Here is a 24,465-nt window from a genome sequence, read left to right on the forward strand (position 1 = left end):
GTGTGTGTGAGAGAGATAGAGAGAGAGAGAGGCACCTTTGTATAGGCAGAGACACACACTATATATATATAGTGTGTGTGTGTGTGTGTGTGTGTCCTTTGTATGAGAGTCTTTCCCTTCCCTTCACCTCAAGTCACCTTTCACTTTTGCATGCACATCATGGTTTCGCATCTTCCTTCATCTCTTATGCTTTCGCCGCCATGAGCACTACCCGCTTAAAGGATGCTCGGAGCTAACGCTGTTTCTAGGGCTATCAACACCCCCCCTCCTTATGTATGTGTCTATGTGTCTCTCAGTTGAAATGAGAAGTCAAGCTTCAAGGTGGTTCTTGCAAGTGTTTTGTACCCAAGTCTCTTAAAAGTTATGCATGTCAGATACAAGCAAGCCCTGTGGGTGAGTGACAAGGGGAGAAAAAGAATACTATAACATGGAGAACATCCCCAAGCTAGTGCCTTTCTTATTTCCCATGTGACTCAAACATGTGGCTTCCTCATGAGTGTAACCCCCACCAAGAGAGGCTTCCTAAGAGCTCCCATCAACCACACAGCTTGCTCCACCCGAATCCCATGAGTGGAAATCCCCGAAAGAGGGCAAACTTTTCTTTCCTAATAGCACGAAAGATTTTTCCTCATCCCTCATGGCCCAAAAGCAACAATAGGCACTTGCTAAAACTACTATAGAAGCCTTGAGGGTAAGTTTTAAACCCATGACGTAAGCATCAATTGCCCATGGCAACTCAACTTCTCCACGGCAAATCTCTTGGGAGGACTTCTTTTGGATAGGGATAATTAGCATATGATATGAATGTAGTCGTTAAGCCCTTGTGCTATAAAAAGTGTTACATGATTTATTCTGTATGGAAGCAACCTGCTTTCCTTACCTAGACATGCTCTAGCAATTTCTTAGGAGCATTTATCGTTGGTGATGGCCATGCAAACATGATTAGTAGACATAGGATCCTTAAAAGAATCCCATTGCCTTTTATCAATCATGGTCAAGGGTTTCTTGAAAACCAAAACCGAAGGAGACATGATATTCTACATGAGACCCACAAAGCTCGAAAGGAGGGCTGTTGACAGTGATGGGATATATCTAGGAATCAGCTCATAGGAAGGAGATGAGGGTAAACAGTGGGATACAGGGGTTGGGAGGTGTGGCTGTCCTTTTTAAAGCACACTTGAGACCACTCATATATGTGATTCGAAGAGAGAAGCACGCACAACATATGTGGGTGCGAATTCAGAATCCATCCGATCTCCATTGCAGTGTGTTACTTTCCCTAGATACATCATCCTATGCATGGGAAGTCACCATGGAAGAGCGCAGCCCATACGATACTATTCATGATAATATCATGGAGCTCTTTAGACAGGGGACACCCTGGTTCTCGGTGACTTCAATGCATGTATTGGAAATAGAAATGTTGGTGTACTAGATTTTGATGATGATTCCCTCTTAGTGTCGAAGATCGATGCAGCAGAGATGGGGATAGTGAGGTAGTCAGCAGATGCAGATGCACCAGTGACAACATATGGGAGACATCTACTTGAGTTGCTCATGACATGTACCTCAAGTCAATTAGATTCCAAGATAGATTAGCTTGGACTCATAAACAGAATCTTGAGTGTAGGTGCATTTCTTTCTTCTATTCAACAATACATGATAGGCCTCTTATATAGAGAGTGCCCTTAAAATAGTCAACACTTGTGGGATCCTCTGATCCACATCTCTCCTTGTGGATATCCTTGATCCACATCCTCACATCATGTAGTCCACATCCTAGGGTGGCTACTTTAATTCTTTCCTATACCATACCTTAGCCTTTAATCTATGTGCTCATGGCACCATATCTCAACAAGCGTCAAACCAATTGGCTGGATAAAGAGGTTTGAAAGTAGCAGTGTGTAATTGCAATGGGACCCTTTGGTCCGATCCTTGGAACCTCCTTCTAACCCTTGAACCTCTTCTAAACTCTGGAACCTCTTTCTAAACCCTGGAACCTCTCTCTAACCCTTAAACTCCTCCTAAACCCTTCAACCCCCAATGAAGGCGAAAGCCTTCATTACCTCAACCAAACCTTGGATCCTCCTTCTAACCCTGGAACCTCTTCTAAACTCTACAACCTCCTTCTAAACTCTGGAACCTCTTTCTAAACTCTGAACCTCGTTTTAAACCTTGGAATCTCCTTCTAAACCCTAAACCTCTCTCTAACCCTTAAACTCCTCCTAAACCTTGCAACCCCCAATGAAAGCGAAAGCCTTTATTACCTCAACCATGATGATGCACATTCCTTTCACACATGCATGCAGTATGTTTGCTTACCACACTTAAGCCTACATCTCTCATTGGAATACGACTCGAGGTCCTAAGCTACACGTATACTACAAATGACAACCTCGATATATCTGTAGGTGACGAAAAGCCTCGGAACCATGCATACTGAGAATACCATGCTCTTCCTGCAAAAGCCGTGGGAAAGAGCCAACACTGTAGTATATAGTCCTTACATGATGCAGATTAGTGGTTGGATCCATGACTACTGATCGATCCCTTCATCAGCATTCGGCACCTCATTTGCCTCAGGGACATCATATGCATTTTCAGTGATCTTATAGGCTTCTAGGCCTTTATACCGTCAGCTCCTTCTCAAATGATAGACACGACATCCCATGCTGATGGATGTTTAGCAACCTCCAGCTCATGACAGTTGAGCATATAGGTTGGACAGGTTCCTATACCTTGTCATTTATATAGGCTTCTTCATCAGCAGTGCAGTGTATCATACCTGCACCTTCGGCCCCAGATTTTCAACCTCTAGATCACTCTATCCACATTGATTATGCAGTCTTTTGACCCCGCATCATTCGATAGAGATTATATTACTGCAGCATACCTCGCATATTGCTGTCAGTTCTTTTGGGTTGGTGACACCCTCATATGTCACAACCTACCGGATCACATCGCCATTACTACATCGACTAGCCTCACATCCAGATGCCTCTTCTTTAGAGCAGCTGCATAGTCCACAGTGACTCATGACATGTTTAGCACGCAGCCATACATGAGACCTTCATGCAGTCATCTTTCGATCGACCAATCTTTGATCCAGGTGGAACTAATTTTCTGCACATTTTCTTCCTCTTCCTTTAGCCTATCTTCTGGGTTTTATTCCCAAAGGCAAAGGATGATCCACAACTTAAGAGGGGGAAATCCACATTATGTACAGAATCATAAGTTGTACTCATTGTACATGCTTCCGCTACATAGTCAGTGTGCTCACATACGTACATACTACTCTAATTTCTTTTCTGTTTTGAATGCTATCGTATGCACCAAACGAAATCCACTAACAGGTCTTGTACATTCACACTCTACTTACCTAGTGCAATTTAAGAGGGGTGTTAAAGATAGTGTAAATTGCACTATCCACATAGGGTAGGGGCAAACCCTAACCCTAGCCCTAAGGGGTTCACATGTATATCTTCATGTTCATTGTCAATACACTTAGTGTACAGGTAGCTATAGTGTGTGCACTCCTCTCTCTCTCCCTCTCTCACTTCCGCTATCACATATGTCTCTTTAGGGATCTCTTAGTTTTACTATGTGTCTATGTTGCACAACCATTTAGGTACATGCATACTTCTCACGTGCCTCTCTCTCCATCGTTCTCTGCCTCCCTTATTGTAGCATTCCACAAACTAAGAACATGGGACAAAAAACCTAATTAATATTTTGGTAGTCGTACTAGATCTGGGTAGGTGGATGCCTCGCTTCAGGAGGATGGGAGTGACCTCCAATAGTAGGCATAGATAGGATGAATAGCAAGGGTAGGAATAGATAGTTTTAGGATTGAGATGAGAAGTGAAGGAGTTCCATGATGCAAGCGCGACACAGCAATGATGAGGAAATTCTAGGGAAAACCAAGAAACCAAAGAGGCTACAAGTCATTCATAGAGTAGCACAAGATGAGTGTAGAGACTAAGAAGACACGAAGACAAAGCTAGAAGAGATGCTAGAAAGAGCAAGCAATGAAGATAGTAAGAAGATGGTAGGAGCAACGTGATAACGGAGCAAAAATGCAAGAAGCATAATGCATAAAATACACAATATAGAAACCATACAAAATGGAAGAAAAAGAGAGACATTAATATACATTGTTCACCCACTGTGGGCTATGTCCATGGAGAACATTTTCTTATCCAACCAAGACAAAATACAAGATACAAGCAATGTATCCCCACTGTTCTCATGCTATGTGAGCCACACCCTTATTTACACTTTTGATTGCACAACTCATGCACCAATTTCCATGTATTTTTTACTTTAAGGGTGGTGCTCCTGAACCCCCACCAAGAGGGGGCTAAATAGCTATCATCAGCCCCCCCTTAGAACCGCATGGCAAGAGTGGGGTTGTTGCCCGCCCTACAACCCCCTTTCATAGAGTGGGTATAAACATGTATGTGTCCAAAGCATGGCTAAAACAACCTCTAAAGACGGTCTCCACATGCAACAATCTCGCACTTAGAGATTGATCATAGTAGCTCCACTTGGGAGACTAATCATAATAACTCCACCGTTACTACACTCGCTAAAATTATTTGGGTCTGGCTATCTCTTATATGGTTCCTCATTCTTCAAGATTGATTCAAATTGAGCAAGAGCTCAACTTCTCCCTGGTTACCACCTTAGTCAACATGTTTGTAGGATTTTGGCTAGTGTGTATTTTTTTTAGCTTCAATTGTCCATTCTCTACAATTGATCAAATGAAATGATATTTGAGATTTATATGTTTCTTTCTTGAATGGAAGGCTTAAGTCTTTATGAGATGGAAAGCACTCTGGCTATCACTATACAAGCTACAATTTTCTTGCTTCTTCCAAGTTCCTCCATAAACCTCTGCAACCAAATCATATGTTTACTAGCCTCTAGTTTGAATAACATCTATTATGACATTGTTCTGCCATAAACCTGTCAAATTCAAATACACTACCTTGGAGCTTTCCTTAATCCATACAAGCTTTCTTCAACCTACATACCAATTCCTCCTTTCCTTTGACTTGGTATCCCTATGGCTCAAACAAAAGAAAGAGTGCTTGAATGTGTGAGATCAAAAATAGGAGACATAAAAATAAATTTGAGGGGTGCAACCTCAGAAGAAGAAAGAACAAAGAGGCTAAGCAAGCATGAAGAAGGACTTGACTAAACGAGACAAAAAAAACACCAACAATAAGGACCTTTGAGGGATGCAGCCTCAATGAAGAAAAGAAGAAGATGTAGTTTTGGCATGTAATCTTTGAAGTGCAACCTCCAAAAAAACATTAAGCATGGAAGCACATACGTCACTAACTTGCATTTGTGAGGCTAAATGAAGGCTGGCAGCAAGGGGGTTTAATGAAAGGTGACTTCATAAACACATATATATGTAATTCAATGTCATAGGGAGGAAGAATAAGGTGCAACAACATGAAAGAAGTGATCAAATACTAGAAAATAGAAGGTTGGATGATATGGAGTGGGGAAACACAAACACAGCATACCTTCATTGCCCAAGACCAAATGAAGGTCAACAGTAAGGATGCAAGTGGAGGCAACTTTGAGACCACATGTTTGTGGGCAGAATGTCGGTCCTAATAAGGTTAAGTCTTTAAAGGATGGGCAAAAAACATACAGTTGGCATGCAAACGATAGAAGGAAAGCCAAAGATTGAAGACTGAATGATAATAGATGACCATGGGGCGTGGAAGCACATATGAAGAGTGCCATTGGGTGCTCAACCAAAAAGAAGGCGAACAACAACCAATGGAGTGAAAGGAAACTCCCAGACCACATGTTCATGGAAGCATTGAAGAGGTCCATGAGGATAGCGACAAGTTAAAAAGGAGGGGTAAATTCTAACACTCAATAAAAAGTGGTATTAACACTAAAAATGGAGGAGGCTGAAGACGAAGGAAAGTTGACGACTCAAAACAAGGGCAAAGCCAAGGGATGAATGATAGCTCTAAGGATCTAAGGTCAAATGGTAGATTGAAGGGATTCACTCTACTTCCAAGACCGATGGATCAGGGTGAACCTATGGATGAGGGAAGATCAAATATTGAAAGACTGAAGTGAAGCCAAAGGGCAAAGGGCAATGCCAATGAATAGGGCCCCCTAGTTGGTGAAAACTCCTATTAATTAGTTAGTTAGTGTGGAGGGAGGGGGAAGTGGTATATGATAAAATATTTAGGGATTAAGGGGAGAGGGTTTGAATTAAATAAAGGGGGGAAGGGGAGGGGGAGAGATTTAATGAATTAAAAAAGGGTGGAGGGGGATGGGCATTAAAGAGGAAGGGACCCATGAGTTGGAGAGGGAGGGCATTAAAGAGGAAAGGACATCCCAAAGGGGGAGGGGGGTGAGGGAGGATTTATAATATTATTGTGGGGAAGCCCCATTTGGACATAGTCTATGCATACACTAAATTAAGCCATGGAGAAACATAGGTTAATTAATACATAAATAGATTAAACCATGGCAAAACATAGGTTAATTAAAGCATAAATAAAATAATCCATAGATAAACATACGTCTTTTAACTCCATGCACCAAGTTGGAATAGGAGAGGTGGACAGGTGGCAAGCCGAAGAATGAAAGAAGACCAAAGGGTGACTTCACAACAATGTTGTAAGGCTAGAACATGTGGCCCTGATGACTGTGATGTCACCTAATAGTCATAAAGACCTACAATAATGTTAAGAGTTGGTGGGAACATCAGGTTTTGGATGATGGGATGGGAAATGTGGGAGAAAGTGGCTAAGGGTGTAAAATCTTTAAGTGGTGGGCTAAAATACATCTCTTGCTAGCCTATAAATAGGCCCTCATATTGGGCCATGGCTGCCCATTTGAAAGACTGCTTTTAAGGACTTTGTTGGGATGATTGGAGGTGTCTGCTATAGCCTCATAACAACAACAAATTTTGTTGAATCCTTCTATCGAATTGGGGCAAAACTTGTTTCTTGGTTGGGGCCTATAGCTCAATAGTAGATTAAATGCTATCATAGTGTGAGTGTGTGTGCGTGCATGCACGCATGCGTGTGCACACACACACACACACACACAATAGAAGATCATATATATAGTAGCTTGCTATAGACTACAGGGTTGGGTTGGTCAAGCTCTGTGAAATACCTCTTTCCTCCTTGGTGCCTTCCCCATATGAAGACATAAAAAGACCATTACAATGTGTCCCTTAGCAAGCCTAATGTCCCCATCAAGGGGCTCTTAGGTATGTGTTACCTTCATTCAATGGTTATTACTAGATGTGACATTAATCCAAGTTTGGAATCCAAAACAAATTTCACTATACTATATCTAAGGTACACTCATCAAGAAACACACTATGTGCTATCACTTGTAATTGCAAATTTTGGTACACATCCAATCACAAAAAAAGGAGGTTATGATTTTGTGAGCTATTTCAAGAAAAAAGACAGTAGTAAACATGGCTCTCTTCCCTCTCTCATATTAGATATCATGAGCAAAGGAAGCATCCATGTACGAAGGTAATGCATGTTACATTTCTAGAATCAAGGGGGATGGAGATAAAGGTCTCCCCTTGATGGATGGAGAGGGAAACCCTAAGATTGAAGAAAAGATTATGAGCAACATGCAAGCAGGTTTTTAGGAGTGCAAGTTGGCAATTATGCATTTGGCCACTCATTGCACACAAATATGCCACCAGATTCCTTTCCTATGTCAATTTGTCAACCTATTGAAAATTTGAAAGGGAGTTGCAAGAGTTCTCACAAATATGACATCAGATTCAATTCCTGCATCGGCTTCTTAGCCTATTGAAGTTTTAAAAGGGAGCTGCAAGAGGTCTCACAAAATAAACGATGCATTAAGAGAGGATCAAAAGATGAGGATCATCTACAATCTTCACAGGGACTCCATCATGTGTAGCTTAGACACAAATATACAGCTTAAGTGATTGCATGCTAATGCCACATGAAGTGGAAGAAACTTGTGAAGAGCTAATTATGGACAAGAAAATTCATTGAGAGTTATTATTAGATAGCATACATACCACATACAATGCGAACTTGTTCCTCATGTCTCTCCCACTCTCTTCACAAATAGAAGGGGTTTTTAAATTCAACTTAGGAAACAATCACTTAGTTCAGAGGGGTGTTTTTATTGGGGGGGAAATTTTAGTCAAGGGATTTTTTTAATAGCTCTTGAACGCACGTGATACAAAGGGTTTCTTTAGTGGTTCACCACCAGAGGGGTGGTGCAATGTGGAACCCCTCATTGGGGTTAGATGTACTAGCTCTTTGCTCGATCAGAATGGAAACAGCAGGGCAGAAGATGAAGATTTCTTATCATCATGCTACACACCATCTTGGCATGATCACTACCCTTTGCCATTCATGGAACATGTTCTGGAAAGGGTAGATGGGGAGGAATCCTATAACTTCTTAGACGAGTTCTCAAGGATCTTTTTGCATGTCTCCCTCAAATGGGAGAGATTCTGAACTTAGTTGGGGCTTAGCTACTCTCTTATCTCCTAAGAGAGCATGAAGCTTGCCCTTCATCATTAGCTTTGTATGCTTTGGTGTCGATCATCGTGCTACATGCCATCTCGATCTTTTTTCATCTCTCTCTTAAATGACAGAGATACTGATGAGATTAGGAGGAGCTTAGCTATCTCTCACCTCCCAAGAGCATGAAGCTTTCTCTTCTTCATTAGCTTTGTATTCTTTGGTGGTCTTTCCCTATTCTTTCATTATGGAGACTATGCAATCCAAAGGCGGCTATTGTTTTTTCTTTTCAAGTGCTTTTTGGGTGATGGTGAGTTGTTTTACAGCTTGGATAGTAGCGATGGAGGTAGTTTTATTTGCACCAAAATTTCTACCCTTGCTCCTCTATTAATATCCCCTGGAGATGTTGAGTTGGCCAAGTTAGTCACCAAGTTCTTAGGGGAAGGAGACCTAGTCTCCCATGTTGAGCATTTTGAACAAATCTACAAGACGTTTGGTGATATCGAGGACCTCTACATGGCAAATTTGGACAATGGTTCAAGGCTCTAAACCTAGGAAAGAAGATTAATTTGGAGACTTTGTGCAAGGCATTCATAGTAGGGTTTGGCCCAAATAGACCAAAATGGACCCCTATCAACCAGCTCTACAAGGTCAAGCAAAAGGAAACAGAGTCTCTTAGAGGCTACATCACTAGAATTAAACACTTAAACTCACAATGTGAACCTCACCAGAGAATGAGTGATACAAAACTATTGCCATGCTTCCTCTAGTGACTCAATTAATGCAACAATCATTGTGCTATTATAGTAGCGGCTTGAGGAAACACTGCATTAAGCTTAACACAAACATGCAATTTTGTCGACTAGTGTTATGGATAAAATTGTCCAAGGAAAAAGGCATTAATATGTATGTGTGTTTGTATATGTGGCAATAGTATAATAAAATATGGTGTGCATAGGGCCCAAGGTTGAGGTGGCAGGGCATGACCATGTGCCACCCTTCCATGTAAGAGGACCCATAAGGTGTGTTGTACATAATCCATGATAGAAATATTATTAAATGTAAGGTGGCATGGCTCCTCCATGTGCCACCCCTCCACCTAGGCTGCATTTAGTGAGATATGGCTCAAAGTCCATGGGAGAAGCAATATAAAATAGGTGGAGATGGATATTATATTGAGTTATTCCCTCCATATGGGATAGGCCCATGTGGGGGAGGTATAGAAGGTCCAAGAGAGCAAGTTAAATAATGGGGAAAGTAGGATGAGGTGGCAAGATTCCTTGTGCCAACCCTCCACTTGTCCTCCTAGAGGTTTAAACATATTATAAAATTGGAAGGAGACCAAGGGAGTATCATAGACTTGAGATATGGGGCTTGATTTATGTGGAAAATTGAGGCAAAGGGTTGTCGCACACAATTGAGAGTGCGTAACCGCCTAGCCCACATGGGAGACTTTTCCACACACACCATGCATGTGGGAGGATACATTAATGGGGAGAGACCCCCTCTTTTGGCTATAAAAGGAAGGGGCTATTCCTTGATGAGACACGCTCATTCTTGTAAAGCCACCTAGCTAGTATTTTGATATTTCCCTCTCATCCCTTCTTTCAAATAAAGTATGGTTCTCTTCCCTTGATGTCTCCATCTCTACATTCCTCCTCCTATCATGTACATGCTTCTCCTCCCCCTCTCCTTTTCCCCTTGTGTCATAGTCTCCCTCTTCCTTCCCTCCACTTCTAATTCCTTTTTTTTTTCCCTCCTATGACAACCCTTCACCCTCATGATCTCCTTTTCTCTATGGCCCTTGAGCGTCGCCATACTTAGCCTCTAGCCTCTGGTCTCGATTTCTTTTCCGGCTAATACTAGTTTTTTGATATTTCCTTGCTTTTTGGAGTTTTGTTCAAGATGTTTTGCATGTGGGGATGCTATACTCTAAGAGGAGAGGAGAGCTTGTATTCCAATGTATGCAACCAACAAGTAAAGACCAAAGTCAACCATTTGGCCTTTTATACATGCCACCTTTTGAAGAGAGGGCCGATTCTAATCTCTTTATACCACTCTATTTCATCATTCTTTACAATCATCTTGGGCCTATTTGGCTCCAAGGCACAATCCTAGCTCTACGGACTTGCCACTATCCATCAAATGACATTGGTAAAATTAATGTAGCTAACAAGAACACTTGCAAAAAACTTTATGATGTGAAGAGTGCCATAAAAAAGAAGGAATTCATTTCTATTCTTTAAGATCCAAGGCAACATGCATTGCACCTTGCAGCATTGCAAGAGGTGGTCCATGATCTAGGCAACATAGTCGGCCTGTCAGAAGTGGTGCATGTCTGTGATGTTGCTGAAATTAGTAGGCAAGGATACCTGGCCGTTATAATATTTGTTATAATGCACTTCATGGCTAGGGTCTTATGAATCTAATGTTGCTAAGATATGAACATACTATGAAAGAAAGAAAAAGGTCTAATTCTATTATTCAAGATATGTTGGGTGGTTTTTTGCACATTTCAGACACAATTATGGTACACAATGATCAACTTGCACAGAAAATAGTGCAGTCAAAAAGATCTCAAAAAATTTACATGCATTTGAGTACACCGAGTACAACAATGTGTGTGTTCTTGGATGTACATAAGGTGCAAGCTACAATGGTCAAGTTCTACAACATGAAGGCAAGAGGTGAGTATAATAATTTGGGTCTTCATTTCATGTTCAAGCATTGTGTTAAGGAACACTTGTGCATAGGCTTGACGGTGTTACTATTGTGCTTTTGCAGATTACAATGAAAAACCACTATTCATTATCAAGTTAGATGAGTGTGAAGTAGTGAAAGGACACAAGGTAGAGTGAGTTAGCATTGCACTTATGAATAAGGCCACACAAGATAGTGAATTTATTAAAGATTCTAGTGTGCAATCAGAGAAGCATATTTGGTGGCTTGCTACATTTGAAGTCCTTGAGAGACCCACTCTTACTTGAAGTGGGTCTTTGAATGGTCTCCAATTCCAAACATTATAGATGCTTAGACCAAGGGAGAGTTTATTCATGTCGAAGAGTTTGGATATTTCAACATTAAGTGGCATATGTTAGGAGAATTGAAGTGCATGTTTGGAGTCCAACTAGGTGTTGCATGTACTCACAAGAAAGGAAGAACAAAAAATATAGTAAAGGCAATGTGGATGATGGCAAGTAGCAATGGAGCAATGGTGTTATGAGTTGTGATCAAGAGAGTGTACCAGATCGAGACAAAGTTGATGAAAATATGAAAAATTTTCATGCAAGGGCCTTACTCTGCACTCTGCCATGGAGGTCACTAGACCTCACACACTACTTTTGCCATTGTTGAAAGTGATCTCGATGATGATGTCTTGATCGAAAGCCTCATCAAGAATTCAACAATCTCATTCTTGAGGAGCTTCCTTTGAGGTTTACTAAGATAAGGTTTTTCAATCTTCCTCTTCTCATCGGCATGAGCCATCTAATATGCAAGTAAGCTACAACACATAATTCAAATCGAATTTAGTGCCAATAATTGACTATGTATGCAAACACAAGCAAAAAACACTAAACTCATACTGTAATGCATGGCCATCGAGGGAGTCAAGTGCTATACCAGAAGTTGTACAAGTATCTCTATATCATAAAATCAAATTACATCATGCATCTCTGAGTGTCAGGCTAAACATTTGTGTAAATAACCCTAAATACTAAACTTAGACTACATCACACAACTCGCAAGACAGAGATGAGTGCTAGATTAAGCATTTGTGCAGACGTAAGCTACATCATACAATTTTGAATAAAGAGATGAGTGCCAAGCAACACTAATCACAGAACTCAAGGTGCATTACACAACTCTCATTAGAGAGATGAGTGCGAGACTGAGATAAAAGCAATATCTAGACATAACACTCAGATTGCATCACAAAACTCACATTAGAGAGATGAGTTCTAGACTAGAGTTCCAGACTAAGATATGCAAACTTCTTTGAACATGCTAACATATTACACATACAATTCATACTTCATCACACAAATCTCATCAGACAAATGAGTGCCAAACTGAGATGTAAACCTATCTAAACATGCAAACATAGTAAACATACAAACATATTAAACACATAAATATACAACTCAAACTACATCACACAACTCTCACAACAAATAGATGAGTGCCAACTGACAGTAAACCTATCTAAATAGCCTACTCCAACTAATGTTTTGAATTGAGAATCTTTCTAGGCTTGGCTAGCTTTAACATTAGCATATCAAAGATTTTTTTTTCCCCCCAAAGAAAGAGAGTTTTATATTACTTCTAGCATATACAACTTGTTCAACTAATAAAGATGAACAAAAGGAAATTGAGACAGAAAGAAAAGCAAATCATACATCAGTTATTATAGTCTGAGAGTCTTTGATCTTGGCTTTAAAGTCTTTGATCAAAGCCTTGCCATCTCGAAAGACAACCCATTTTCCTTCTTTTCTAGCCACCTTTACCTTTGCAAGCTCCGAGGTCTTAGTATTTAGCTAAGCTTTTGTGAGTTCCTGTGCCATCCACACCCTTAATCCTTCCAGTTTATTTGATTGTCTGACAATTTGAGTTCTTTCATATTTTGACTCAAAGGTAAGGATTTCATGCTCTCTTGCTTTTACAATATTAAAATCTAGGTCTTCCCATTCAACTCTTGGTAAAGCTTTTCTAATTTTCTCATGAGTCTCTTCTTTCATAAGAGTCTTCAGCTATGTACCAATTGTCTAGTAAACCTCCAATCCTGAGCATTCACAGTTGGTCAGCTTGCTCCTTAACTTCCTTCTGTAGTCAGGTAGACATCTGTGTATCTAAGGAGCTCTGTACTTCTCCTTTGAGCTTCTCTTGGATCTCTCCCTTGAGCTTCGCATGCATCTCTTCCGTTTGACTAAATACAACTTCATTGGGGCTTGCCTTTTCAAGTTTTCTCTTAGCCACTTTTACTCTCTCTTCTAGCTCCTGGAACTTTTGCTTTAGCTCATTGTTCTCCTTTTTAGGAAGGATAACTTATTGTTGTAGAAGAACAATAATATCATTTTCCCTAGGTGAGGCAAGGGTGAAACTACTGTTGTAATAATGCCTGCTTCTCTTGTTTCCTATCCCCCATAAAAGAAAAAATAGTATGACAGAATCCCCCCTCTTCTTGCAACTTTCACCATGGATCGCACTAGTTCCACCCATCCCCAAAATCTCCATCAACTTGTGCATCATATTATAAACTCAGATAAGGTACAAAACTCCAAGTTGATAAGCATAGGCATCTTGTCACCTTTGAAGAGGGAGATATGGTCTATTTACATCTGCCCATAGAATGATTGAAGAATAATGATCATTTTAAGGTCAAACACTTAGATTTGAACTCATCAAGGTTCTCAACCGAGTTCATGCAAATGCCTATCTCTTGGATCTACCCCCTAGCCTCTTTCTCCATCTAGTTTTTAATGTCAAAATTTTGAAGCCCTACTATACCCCAATTCTCTATTATGATTTGGCTCTAGCCCTAATCTTTGATTCTCTTGGATCTAATTCCTCATGATCAATAGCCTCTTGCAAAAGATACCTTTCTAGATATGAATGCTACAAACGCTAGGAGGGGACACGAGCATTCGTATTTTGTTGGCAAAAAGAACCATATTCCATCCAAGGCCACTAGGATGGATCTTTGACATTCTTACCTCACACTTAATTAAGGTTATGGGAAACCTCAAACTTCAAAAGGTAGCTATTGACTCATGGATCCATCATAGGTTCACGATCTTTCATGCTATTTTCAATTGTAATAATAAGGCAACAATTGTCTTTCTTCATCCAATATTACCCCTTAGGTTGCTATGGATTAGAGCTAAGATTGTGCAATCAAGATGGAACTCAAAAGGTTTAATGCCTAAAGGTCTTAGATTAAGTCATTATCTATGTCTAGTATTGAGCCATGGAACCAACCATAATAACTTAATCAAAGTGAGAAGGCTTGGTTGCTAGTTGAAGGATCTTCCAAGCACCTCCTTGCAATGGAACATTGCCGCGTGGCCATTATGATTAATCAAGTCAAACCACCATTATGGTAGGTACTCCATGACTTGACTAAGGGTTGTTCAAAACCACTCCCTCAATTGAGCTCAATTACTTGACATTGAACACTTACCTCTTTTTGGGAATCAGCTCCTTAATTGTATGAGGTTCCACTTACCCACCTACCTATTATAGAATTTAACCATCAAATCCACAAATCATCGTCTAATAATCCTAGGGAGGCAAGGGAGGAGGGGAGAAAGAATGAGGAGGCAGGAGGGAAGCGGGAGGGGAGGGGAGAGGGATGGGGAGGTAGGAGGAAAGTGGGGGGAAAGAGGAGAAAGGATGGGGGGGAAGGGGGGGCAGGTGGGGGACAGGAGGGGCTAGGGAGAGGGGGTGCCAACTCAATATGTATTATGTTACTACCCTCGTCCAAAATCTAGGGTATGAGGGGACAAGGTCCATACATAATATGCATGGCTTTCCTACAAAATTTTTAAATATGCAAGGGAAAAATATGACAATCTCCAATCCTCCCTACCACAAAGCATAAGATTTATACTTAAAAAATTATGAAAGATTTTAAGATTTGTATATATTTTTCATAATATGTGAGATGGGGGGGGGGGGTTCTTTTGGATGAGGCGGGTTAAGACAAAAAATAAACTAAAATATAAAAACCCAACTCCTTTCAAAATTATGTGACTTTTTCATGTGTTACCCAAATTTGAAGGTGTAAAGACATATTTGAAGCTCTTTTATGTAGAACAGAATCATGCTAATTTGACTAACTTTTAATCATGGCATAATGCTAAATTCATCTCATACTCAAAATTTTCATAGGTATTCTTACTAAAGGGAGTTGGCGCCGAAAGCTAATAATATGCATCTTGCATATAACTATACATCCTCATCAAAGGGATTTCACAAATACAACAAGGATGTTCATATATTCACCTAACCCTAACTGCTATATCTTAAGACTTGGTGAGACAGATGGTGATAGCTTGTGGAGGATGTTCCTCCGCACCTTGAAGAACCTATGTCATTGATTCCTCCCTTCACTAGGAGGGTTCATAAAGCAACAAGAAATCGTATTATAGTCTTTTGGTGTAATGATGCTTCTATATTTAGCTTGCATTTTGCCCATGGTGGACTTCTAGCTTTTATTGAGGGTCCTTTCCCTCCATTTCCTTTTTGCAGTAATAGAATACATTTTTTGTCTATGCTTGTCTTCCCCCATTTGGTTTTAGTCCTTGAGAGTATTTTTGAGTGAGTACTAGAGTTGGGGTGCTACATCACATAGTTAAACAATTAGACAATAAAGAAGATTGCAAAAGTCAAAGGAAAAGGAGACATGCATTAGATGTGGAGTTAATATATCATGTGCAAAGGTGGAGTAAAGGAAAAGGAGATGTGCGTTGGATGTGTGGAAAGGCAGAGAAAATAAATGTAAGAGTGAAGGGGCACCAAAGTACTTTTCTATTTTCATTGGACCCTTAGAGTAAATTTGAATCTAATAAAGCTATAAAATTATAAAGGCAAGACAAAACTAACCGATAGAGACATCAATTATTTGCTTTTTTAACTTTTGAAGATAGTTTTTGGAACACGTAGATTAACTAATATTCAAAAGAGAATAATAACTCATCTACTTGAAGGTGACTTGCCACATGACATCATTCAATACTTTCTTTATTTGACATAGTGAAATCCAATTAATTTTGTCCATTACATTAAAGGTGACATGACATTTCAATGCAATGAAAATGATGTTCCCTAGCTTAGATAGAAGGCCTCACAATTTGGTTTAAATGAAGAACAATTAGGAGGTGAGTGAAGGGCTTGAAATAACCAAAGCATAGCTATAGATAGATCTATTTTCACTTTGTTTGTCCTAGAGAATACTAACCAATTTCATTCCCTCATCTATCAATTCGATTAAAGAATATTGCACTATTCCTTTGATATGTTGAATAAATAGATTTATGAATAAAGAATGCCTACTTAGATCTTTAGTAGCAACAAGAAGTTCAAGCCATGCCAGATCTTTCATCCTAGGATGCCCTCATCATCCCTCACTAACTCAAGTAACTCAATGCATAAAGAGAAACTTGCATAACATTAGTTATGCATCTAAATTCATCCATCCATCCATCATATGCTAACCTTTACAATGTCAAGGTACCCATCAAGATGTCTATGACATGCATTCTATTGCTGATGATTCATCATTTGCAAGCTACTACTTGCAAATGATGAATTAGCTACAAGTTACAACTTTAGTTAATATTTATGATATTGAAGACTCAATTCTTCAAGTTCTATGCCTACTCTCTTCAATATTTTGCATTGATCACCTTTAGCTCATCTTTTTTGGCTGAATTGCCAAAGTTTGCATAGATTATATTAATTCCACAACTATTTTGTTGTAAATTACTTTTCTCCTTTAGTACTAATGATAATATCTTGATAATTTTAATAGAAGATATCTATTTAGAGGTTTGTTTTATGTTAAGTTGGTAAGTTGTGAGTAATTTCTTGAAATTTGACAATGTAAGAAGAACAAATCCAAAACAATATGATGGATTGACATGCACTAAATTTTTTGAAAATAATATTGAGTATGATTTTTGCATCTTGTTCCTTTGTCTTCCAAGCAATATCCTAGATGTGTTTTTTATTATCCTATCTAATATCTTAGAAAAGCTCATGTATCACCGTAGATATATCCTATCTAGTATTTCAAATAGTTTGGCTTCAATTCCATTTGCATAATGTTCCATTTTGTCTTTGCTAATATCTAGGTACGAGAAACTCTTAACAAAAGACTCACGTTTCTAAGAATACGGATAAAGTATACGAGAGTAAAATGATTGCAATGTGAAAGATTTTTTCATGCACTTAAAATAGCTAGAAGTAGTTGAATGTGTAATTGACTTTTTAAAAATAGAGCTTGAGTATTTTGTAATGGTAGGAAAGATTTGCACTACTTAAGCACTTTTAGAATTTCAAAGCTAGAATGGACAAATTAATGGTAATATGGTGTGCAAAGTATTGGTTTCTGAACTCATTGCTTCTCATGTATAGATAATATATCCCTTGAATTAACACCCACTATGTGGTTTGAGAGAAGCTATGCTAAAGGTGACACATGTGTACCAATAAATTGACATTATAGCTTTCTCATAGCTGTATACTTCTTGCTTTTTAGGCTCCTATTGTTCACAGATGTTCTAGAGCGTTTTTTGGTGCCTAAGTTATCATGTCATTCTATTTTGCAGTGCACTTCCAACATGTTTGGCTTGAGAAAACTTCCACTCAAAGGTGAAGCTAGACTTAACCTGACAATTTGATGCCCCTATCCCAAGCATTGTTGCAAGAATACATGGGTCTGAGGGGAGTTGGTGCTTATTACTTGCCCTCTTCTTAGAGCTAGAGCGTACACTTGTTTATGCTTGAACATGATAGCAAAACAACCTTAGAGCATAGATAATGTTGACAAGGTTGAAACTCCCCTATCATCCTTGTGCTTGCGTTAATGGATACAAACACCATCATGTGCATGCGCAAGCATTATGTGAGTGTAAGCCCAATCGTGTCGCATGTCACATGATAGATAAAAAGTGTCATTTAGAGCCATCGAACATGCACTTTGGCAAGGACAACTACCATATTCTTTTAGGGGATCATTTATCACTTTTGGGGCTATACTCTTTTTGGAGGGTGAATTCTCACTTTTTTGGCTGTACTCTTTTGGGCACGAACAATTTTCTTTTATTGAATGAAGCTTGTAGAACATGGGAGCTATGTAATTTGAGGGTGGTTTTGGTGGCCAAAACAAAGGGGTAGACTGCATCGAGGCTACTATAAGATATTAGAGGAGAACTAGAATAAGAAAAGAGGTGAGGGTGAAGGGTGTTGGAGGGGATATCAATTCTTATGGGGCATGTTAAAAAGGTACCAAACATGTTGCCGTCACACAAACATTAGTCTCCACAATGCTTACTAGCAAAAACACGATGGAGGCCAAAGATCATGACATGATGCACAAAAGTGAAGTTATGGTTAGCTAACACTACACTAATACTGAACACTAAGTACTAGAGTAACCACAAAGGCATCATAAAATTCCTCAATTGAGATCGAGTGTCTTCATTGTCAACCTACACCTTTCAAGGATTTGTATACAATAAGATAATCCCTAAAGGCACTGGTGTGTGACATGAGGCCGATTGTCAACTATTTAGGTCCTTCTTTGTTATGTCAGCCATGTCACACGAGCTACAGTTGGTTATGGCGAGGTGGGAAACTAAAGGGCTCGATAGTGCTTGGCAAATCATGGGCCTAGAAGGCCCCAATGTAGGGTGGCACCTAGGCCTAGGCATTCGCGAGGAGGTGCAAAGGGTAGCCCAAGAGAGGGCTTAAAAGAAAGGGACCCTAGTGGGACACATGGCACCATAAGGCTAAGCCATTGGGCATGCATTGGGCACAGGGGAGGGTTCAAGAGAAAGCTCTAACTAAGCAGAACCGAAGAAAAGAAAGAACTCATAGAGAGTACAGGAGGGAACAACACAAACGGGAGCTTTTGAGGACCCAAGGTTGGGTAGAAATGTAGCAGACAAGCCTCTTTGTTGACATGGGTGTTACATCCTTTGAAGCATTTCTTAGATGCAAATTGCCATGCTCTAAGGTTGCCACTCATGGACAAGATTAAATTGCTCCTTGAGACAATTGACATGATTAAAGTTTTCCTGAGGCTGGTAGTTGTATGTAAAGTGGTAAAGCCATGTGATTTGTCAATTTTTCAGAAACAAAAAGTACACAGTTGCTTGCTGTAAGTCATATGATCATATTAGGAGAAAATCGTCATGAGAGGAGGTAAATCAACATTAACCAAACTGACCATCAAAAGCCAAACCTTGGAAGGTTTCGGCAAAGCCCAACATTCAAAATCTCGAAGCTTTGTCTTCATACAAATCTTGAACCTCCCTCCATGCCTCATCTCCTCTTCAACTCCGTCAATCATTCAACAACATTTGTATCTCTATCATCTAGTGAATTATCTAAGTTGTCAGATTTTGGTCTCTATCAACTCATCTCCGCCACCTATCTGCACCGTTGAGGAGTTGGCCCAAACCTTAGTTGTTGACACATGTAGAGCAACTTTCAAGTGGCGATTTGGAAGTGTTAAGATGAAATTGCCTATGCAACAATTGTTGTTTGTGCGACAATGGAGTGTGTGTGTGTGTGTATGGAAGAGCTTTTCAACAAACCCATGGCCATGTGGTTAAACCCATGGCCATGTGGTTCCATCACATCCTGCGTAGGTGTCAATAAGGCACCATCGGACGGGATTACATATTGAAAAGCTGAACGTTTCTCCCTAGAATGTAATACATTGTTGCAAAAATGGCTGGGTTGGAATAGGTACACCTGGTGATAAGGATCGCCCTCAAGAGAAGAGGACCTTGAAAAGAAGGGTGTGTGTCAGGTCGAGTAGAGAAGATGCAGTGCTCTAGAGTCGACGGGAATTGAGATTTTGTTCGTTGTGCGTTCATGAGATTCTTGGCGAGGATTCGTTTTGCCCGCAGCGTGGAATGCATCACGAATGAAGCATTTGCTGCAGTTGCTGGGGGTGGTTGCGAGGTGAAGCCTCCCATTCTACGCAGGGGACCAATGAGAGGATGATGTAACGGGGTGGGGGCAGGGATATCGATGTTGCGCTAAATAATCTGCGAGGCTGACGTAGGGAGCCGGTTGGCACAATAGACAGGCGCGGCGGGGCGAAGTGGGAGAGGGTCCAGCGAAACGGGCGAGGGGGTGGAAGAGAAGTAGAGGGTAGGAGATGGACCGACAAAGATGAGGCATGGTGGAAGAGAAGGAGAGGGTAGGAGATGGACCGACAAAGATGAGGGAGGACGAGGGGGAAGTGAAGGGGGGCAAGGGTAGGCTGGGGAGAGAGAGGGGGAGGAAAAGCAAAAGCAGAGACGGCAGGTGACGAGGTGGTGATGATGATGGTGGCGGGATGGTGATGTAGAGAGGACGTGGGAAGGAAGGAGGCGTAGTTTGTAGGAAGGAGGCGAGGTCAAGCCTCAAGAGTCGGAGAAAGAGAGAGAGAGAGAGAGAGAGAGAGATGCTGGTCGGTGCATCAATATCTTCATCATCATCACCATCCCCAGAAGTGCGTTCCCCCGTGGTTGCGTGCCCCCGTCTTCGGATCTCAGCAGCAGCAGCACCCACAATAGCCCATTTCGGCTCTCGCTTTTCTCCCTCCTTCCCTTCACCCCTCGCCCCCCAATTTGGAATGCCAATCACCCTTTTCACTTTGCAGCGCTTTCCCCCCTCCCCCCCTCCCCCCCCCTCCCCCCTCCGCCGGAGGATCTCCGCTTCCCCCTGCGGAGACCACCCCCCTGCGATGCTTCTCGACGCCGACCCCCCTGGCAACCATCAGCCTGCCTCCGAGAAGGATCGCCTCCGCCCTCACGCTGCTTCCTCTAAAGTTCTCACCCTTCCCACTGTTCTAACCCTTGGACGCGTTGCGGCCATTCCGGTTTTGCTTTGCGGTAAGTGCTCCTTCCTCCGATCTTAAGTTTCCCTTTCTTTTAGAAGGCTTTCAGCGCTTCTGAGCTTCGACGAGGCCTCGTATTACGATTTCTAGGTTGCTTTCGTGCTGTGGCACCGCGACTTAATGCGACTGCTCTGTGGAAACGACTATCGTTAGTCGTCGACCTTGCCTCTCTGGATATATGATTAAGTCGGACTATCTCGTCTGTCAATATCACCCACGACTCGTCACAACGGCTGTTTAAAGGACATGAACTGCTTATGCCATTTGTTGTCCTCCCAGCTCCCAGTCTTTGCCCGAGTTAAAATACCGGTGCGATGAGGGTGCATTCTGTAAACCTTGAGAGTCCTCCTCTGACTGTAATTAGAAGAATATGAAATTATATTTTGATTGAGTTTACAGCACCAGGATGAATTGTGAAATCCGGTCGTATTTACAATGGACATACAACATCTCCATGCTGCAGTGTTTACATTAGTATCGGGCTTCTTTCCTTTACATTGACATGCAACATGGAAGTTTTGTTTAGTATTCGTCTCCTTAACGATAGCTATGGTTTTTCACTTGTTGATTCATTGGCCAGTGTTTTATTCAAGTAAGTGGTGGGCCACGGCAGCTGTAGCTTGCATTTTCGTTCTGGCAGCTATAACAGATTGGCTCGATGGCTTTCTAGCACGAAAGGTTGGTATCACCTCATCCTCCAACTCGAAGGGGAAGTTTCATGAGTCTGAATTCCTTGAAAGGCCTGTGTGTAAAATATCTTATAATTTTGAGTTGCAACATCAAAGGGACTGAGTCATTGTATCTGTTTCTCATCTGCTTGCTTTTTATTGCAGATGGGTTCCAATTCTACATTTGGAGCATTCTTGGATCCCGTTGCAGACAAGGTGACTACTTGAATTGTCTCTCCATCTATCCCTCACCCTTCAGTCAGTAGCCCTACTTCACATGCTTGTTATATTCATACAACTTTTTGGAAGTGACTAAGCTGAACATCTGTAATAAGTCTGTTTTTGGGGTTCTTTGATGGAATGTAGTAGCTATTCACTGCCATGCATGATAGAGCTTATAGTTTTTAGCCTTTGTGGGTGACTGACTTAAGATTCCAACAGCACTATTTGTTTTGTTTTAAGAGGATGGGTTTTGCCATGCTTATCTATTTCTATAGATATATAAAACTGCTTTTTGGCAACGAGTATGGGCAATTTAAAAATCGCCTTCAAAAAAAGGCTGCATGACCTAACAATTCAGTTCATCTTTGTGCAGTTGATGGTCGCAACTACTTTGGTCCTATTATGTACCAAGCCCTTAAGTGTATCTTGGGCTGCTGCCCTTCCATGGCTTGTTCCTTTACCTGCAGCAGCAATCATTGGAAGAGAGGTACACGGCAGACAACCATGGTTTAGTTTCCTTATCTTTTAGGGTTAGCAGCCTCTTTTCTCATCGTTTGTGTGCATTTTTCCACTCAAGTTTTAGTTTGTCTCATAAAGATGGCCTTTAATCTCAGTTATTTATCCTTTGGTGGTGGCAGATTACCATGTCAGCCGTTCGCGAATGGGCTGCAAGTCAAGGAGGAGATTTGCAAGCAGTAAGTGCCGTAATCCATGTGTACCCCTTGCCCATGCCTCCTGCATTTGGCTAGTTATTGACACGGTTTAACAGCATGACAATTGGAAAATGTAAATCATGTCGATGTTTAAAGCTTGTGCGTTCTGGCAGGAACATGCCATCTAAAATAGTGGTGATGTTTGACTGATGTCAAGCATTGGCTTTATAATTGCAGGCTGTTGCTGTGAATAGGCTAGGTAAATTGAAAACCGCATCTCAGATGGTGGCTCTAACAGTCCTGCTTGCCACAAGAGACGGCAGGTAAACTCTGATTTGGCACGAGTTACTGGTAATAAACTGTATTCAATACTATTTCTGTCAGCCTCACACGTCTATTTATTGCGGTGAAGGGGCCTTTGAATTTTGTCACGTTTTGGACTTTAATGTATGTGATCCTATAATGTTTCTGGTCGGATATGAAAATTTCTTGTCAGGTGTTCCCCTAAATTATTGGTAGTGTTTATATGTGCTGACATGATGTCTCCATTTTTCGCCTTGGCAGTCAAAACAGCACGACTCACCTACTTACAGCAATTGGTATTGGCATGCTGTACATTTCCGCTGGACTTGCACTTTGGTCACTGGCAGTGTATATAAAGGGCATCTGGGGTGCATTAATAAAATAAAAGAACTTCTCATTTGGAAGTTCGTAAGGTTCACCATATACAAAAGAGCAAGTGTGGGCAACTCAACTGTGTCGCGAGTATTGTCTCTTAAATGCTCTCTTTCATTGCAGTTTCAGGGCAGTGGCACTGAAGGAAAGTATCTGTTTTTGGGTAAACACGGTGATATTGTTTATTCACGTGATGGAGTGTAAAGGATGATATCCCCATTTCATGTGAAGGGGTGTGTCTGTTTTGATATGCTGGGAACAGCAAGACTATCCCGTAAGGTCTATATGCCGTTCCCCATAATTTGTGGCTCATAGTTGAGTGCTCTAGCCATATCAATAGGCTGTCATTCAGCCTGGTGGGATGCTATTATATACTTAATTTAAAGAAATGAGCAGAGACAGTTTGGATGCTCCTTTTTGACTTTCCTGAGCGATAACCCTTTTTTCTGTTTATTTATTACTTTAATCCAAACGCTTCTTGGTTATTTTTGTTAGACCAAGTTGAAGTTGATGCAAACACAGATCCCCTGGTCCCCCCTTCCCCTTGTTTTTTGGCCTCCAGATGTCCAGCTCATCTCAAAGTGATTCCAGCTAAGTTGAAGGTTATGAATTCGAAAAGATTCCTTCATATGTTTCTTTTGTGAATTTCAGAATTGGCAATTGCTAGACTAAATGGAGAAGGTTCAAGTGCATGTTAGCTTTTTTAATTCAGAGAAATTATGTTGCATCAAGCCTTGAGTGTTGGTAGATTAGGTGAGACTAATAGCAGGGTAATGCCAAGAGAGAATTGTAAGACTGCCACTATGAATTCTGTTTTAGGTGAAAAGTAACCGTCTTTCTTGAAACAGTTTACTATTTCAAGCACAATGGTGTTGTATCTGTGAGGCACAAAGCAATAGAACAAATTGGTGTGTGTTGGTAGCTTGTCAAGGGTTCAGGGTTGCTCTGGGTTTTAGGATTTAGGTAGATTTCTCAAAGCTATTTTAGGAATCACCCAAAAAATAAGTTTCAACCCTTCAAATGCATTTTTTTCAAGATGTCAGTTTTTTGGCCACCTCGTCCTGGGTTTTAGATCTCATATTTGGTGTTAAAAGTAAAAAAAAACTGATTAACCA

General features: G+C 40.8%; 1 protein-coding gene across 1 annotated transcript; it reads left to right on the plus strand.

The window, feature by feature from the left end:
• Window positions 1-20,555: 20,555 nt before the first annotated feature.
• On the plus strand, window positions 20,556-23,822 carry LOC147880938 (CDP-diacylglycerol--glycerol-3-phosphate 3-phosphatidyltransferase 2-like). The gene is made up of 7 exons (XM_087370198.1): window positions 20,556-21,127; window positions 21,713-21,810; window positions 21,966-22,016; window positions 22,396-22,509; window positions 22,661-22,717; window positions 22,913-22,998; window positions 23,240-23,822. Exons 1-7 carry the CDS (start codon window positions 20,698-20,700, stop codon window positions 23,361-23,363), a joined length of 960 nt encoding a protein of 319 aa, XP_087226324.1. The 5' UTR covers window positions 20,556-20,697; the 3' UTR covers window positions 23,364-23,822.
• Window positions 23,823-24,465: the final 643 nt, after the last annotated feature.

The sequence above is a fragment of the Dipteris shenzhenensis genome, chromosome 31 (assembly GCF_047967505.1).
Source record: "Dipteris shenzhenensis isolate YYH24624 ecotype China chromosome 31, Dip_SZ_1.0, whole genome shotgun sequence".
Taxonomy (NCBI): domain Eukaryota; kingdom Viridiplantae; phylum Streptophyta; class Polypodiopsida; order Gleicheniales; family Dipteridaceae; genus Dipteris; species Dipteris shenzhenensis.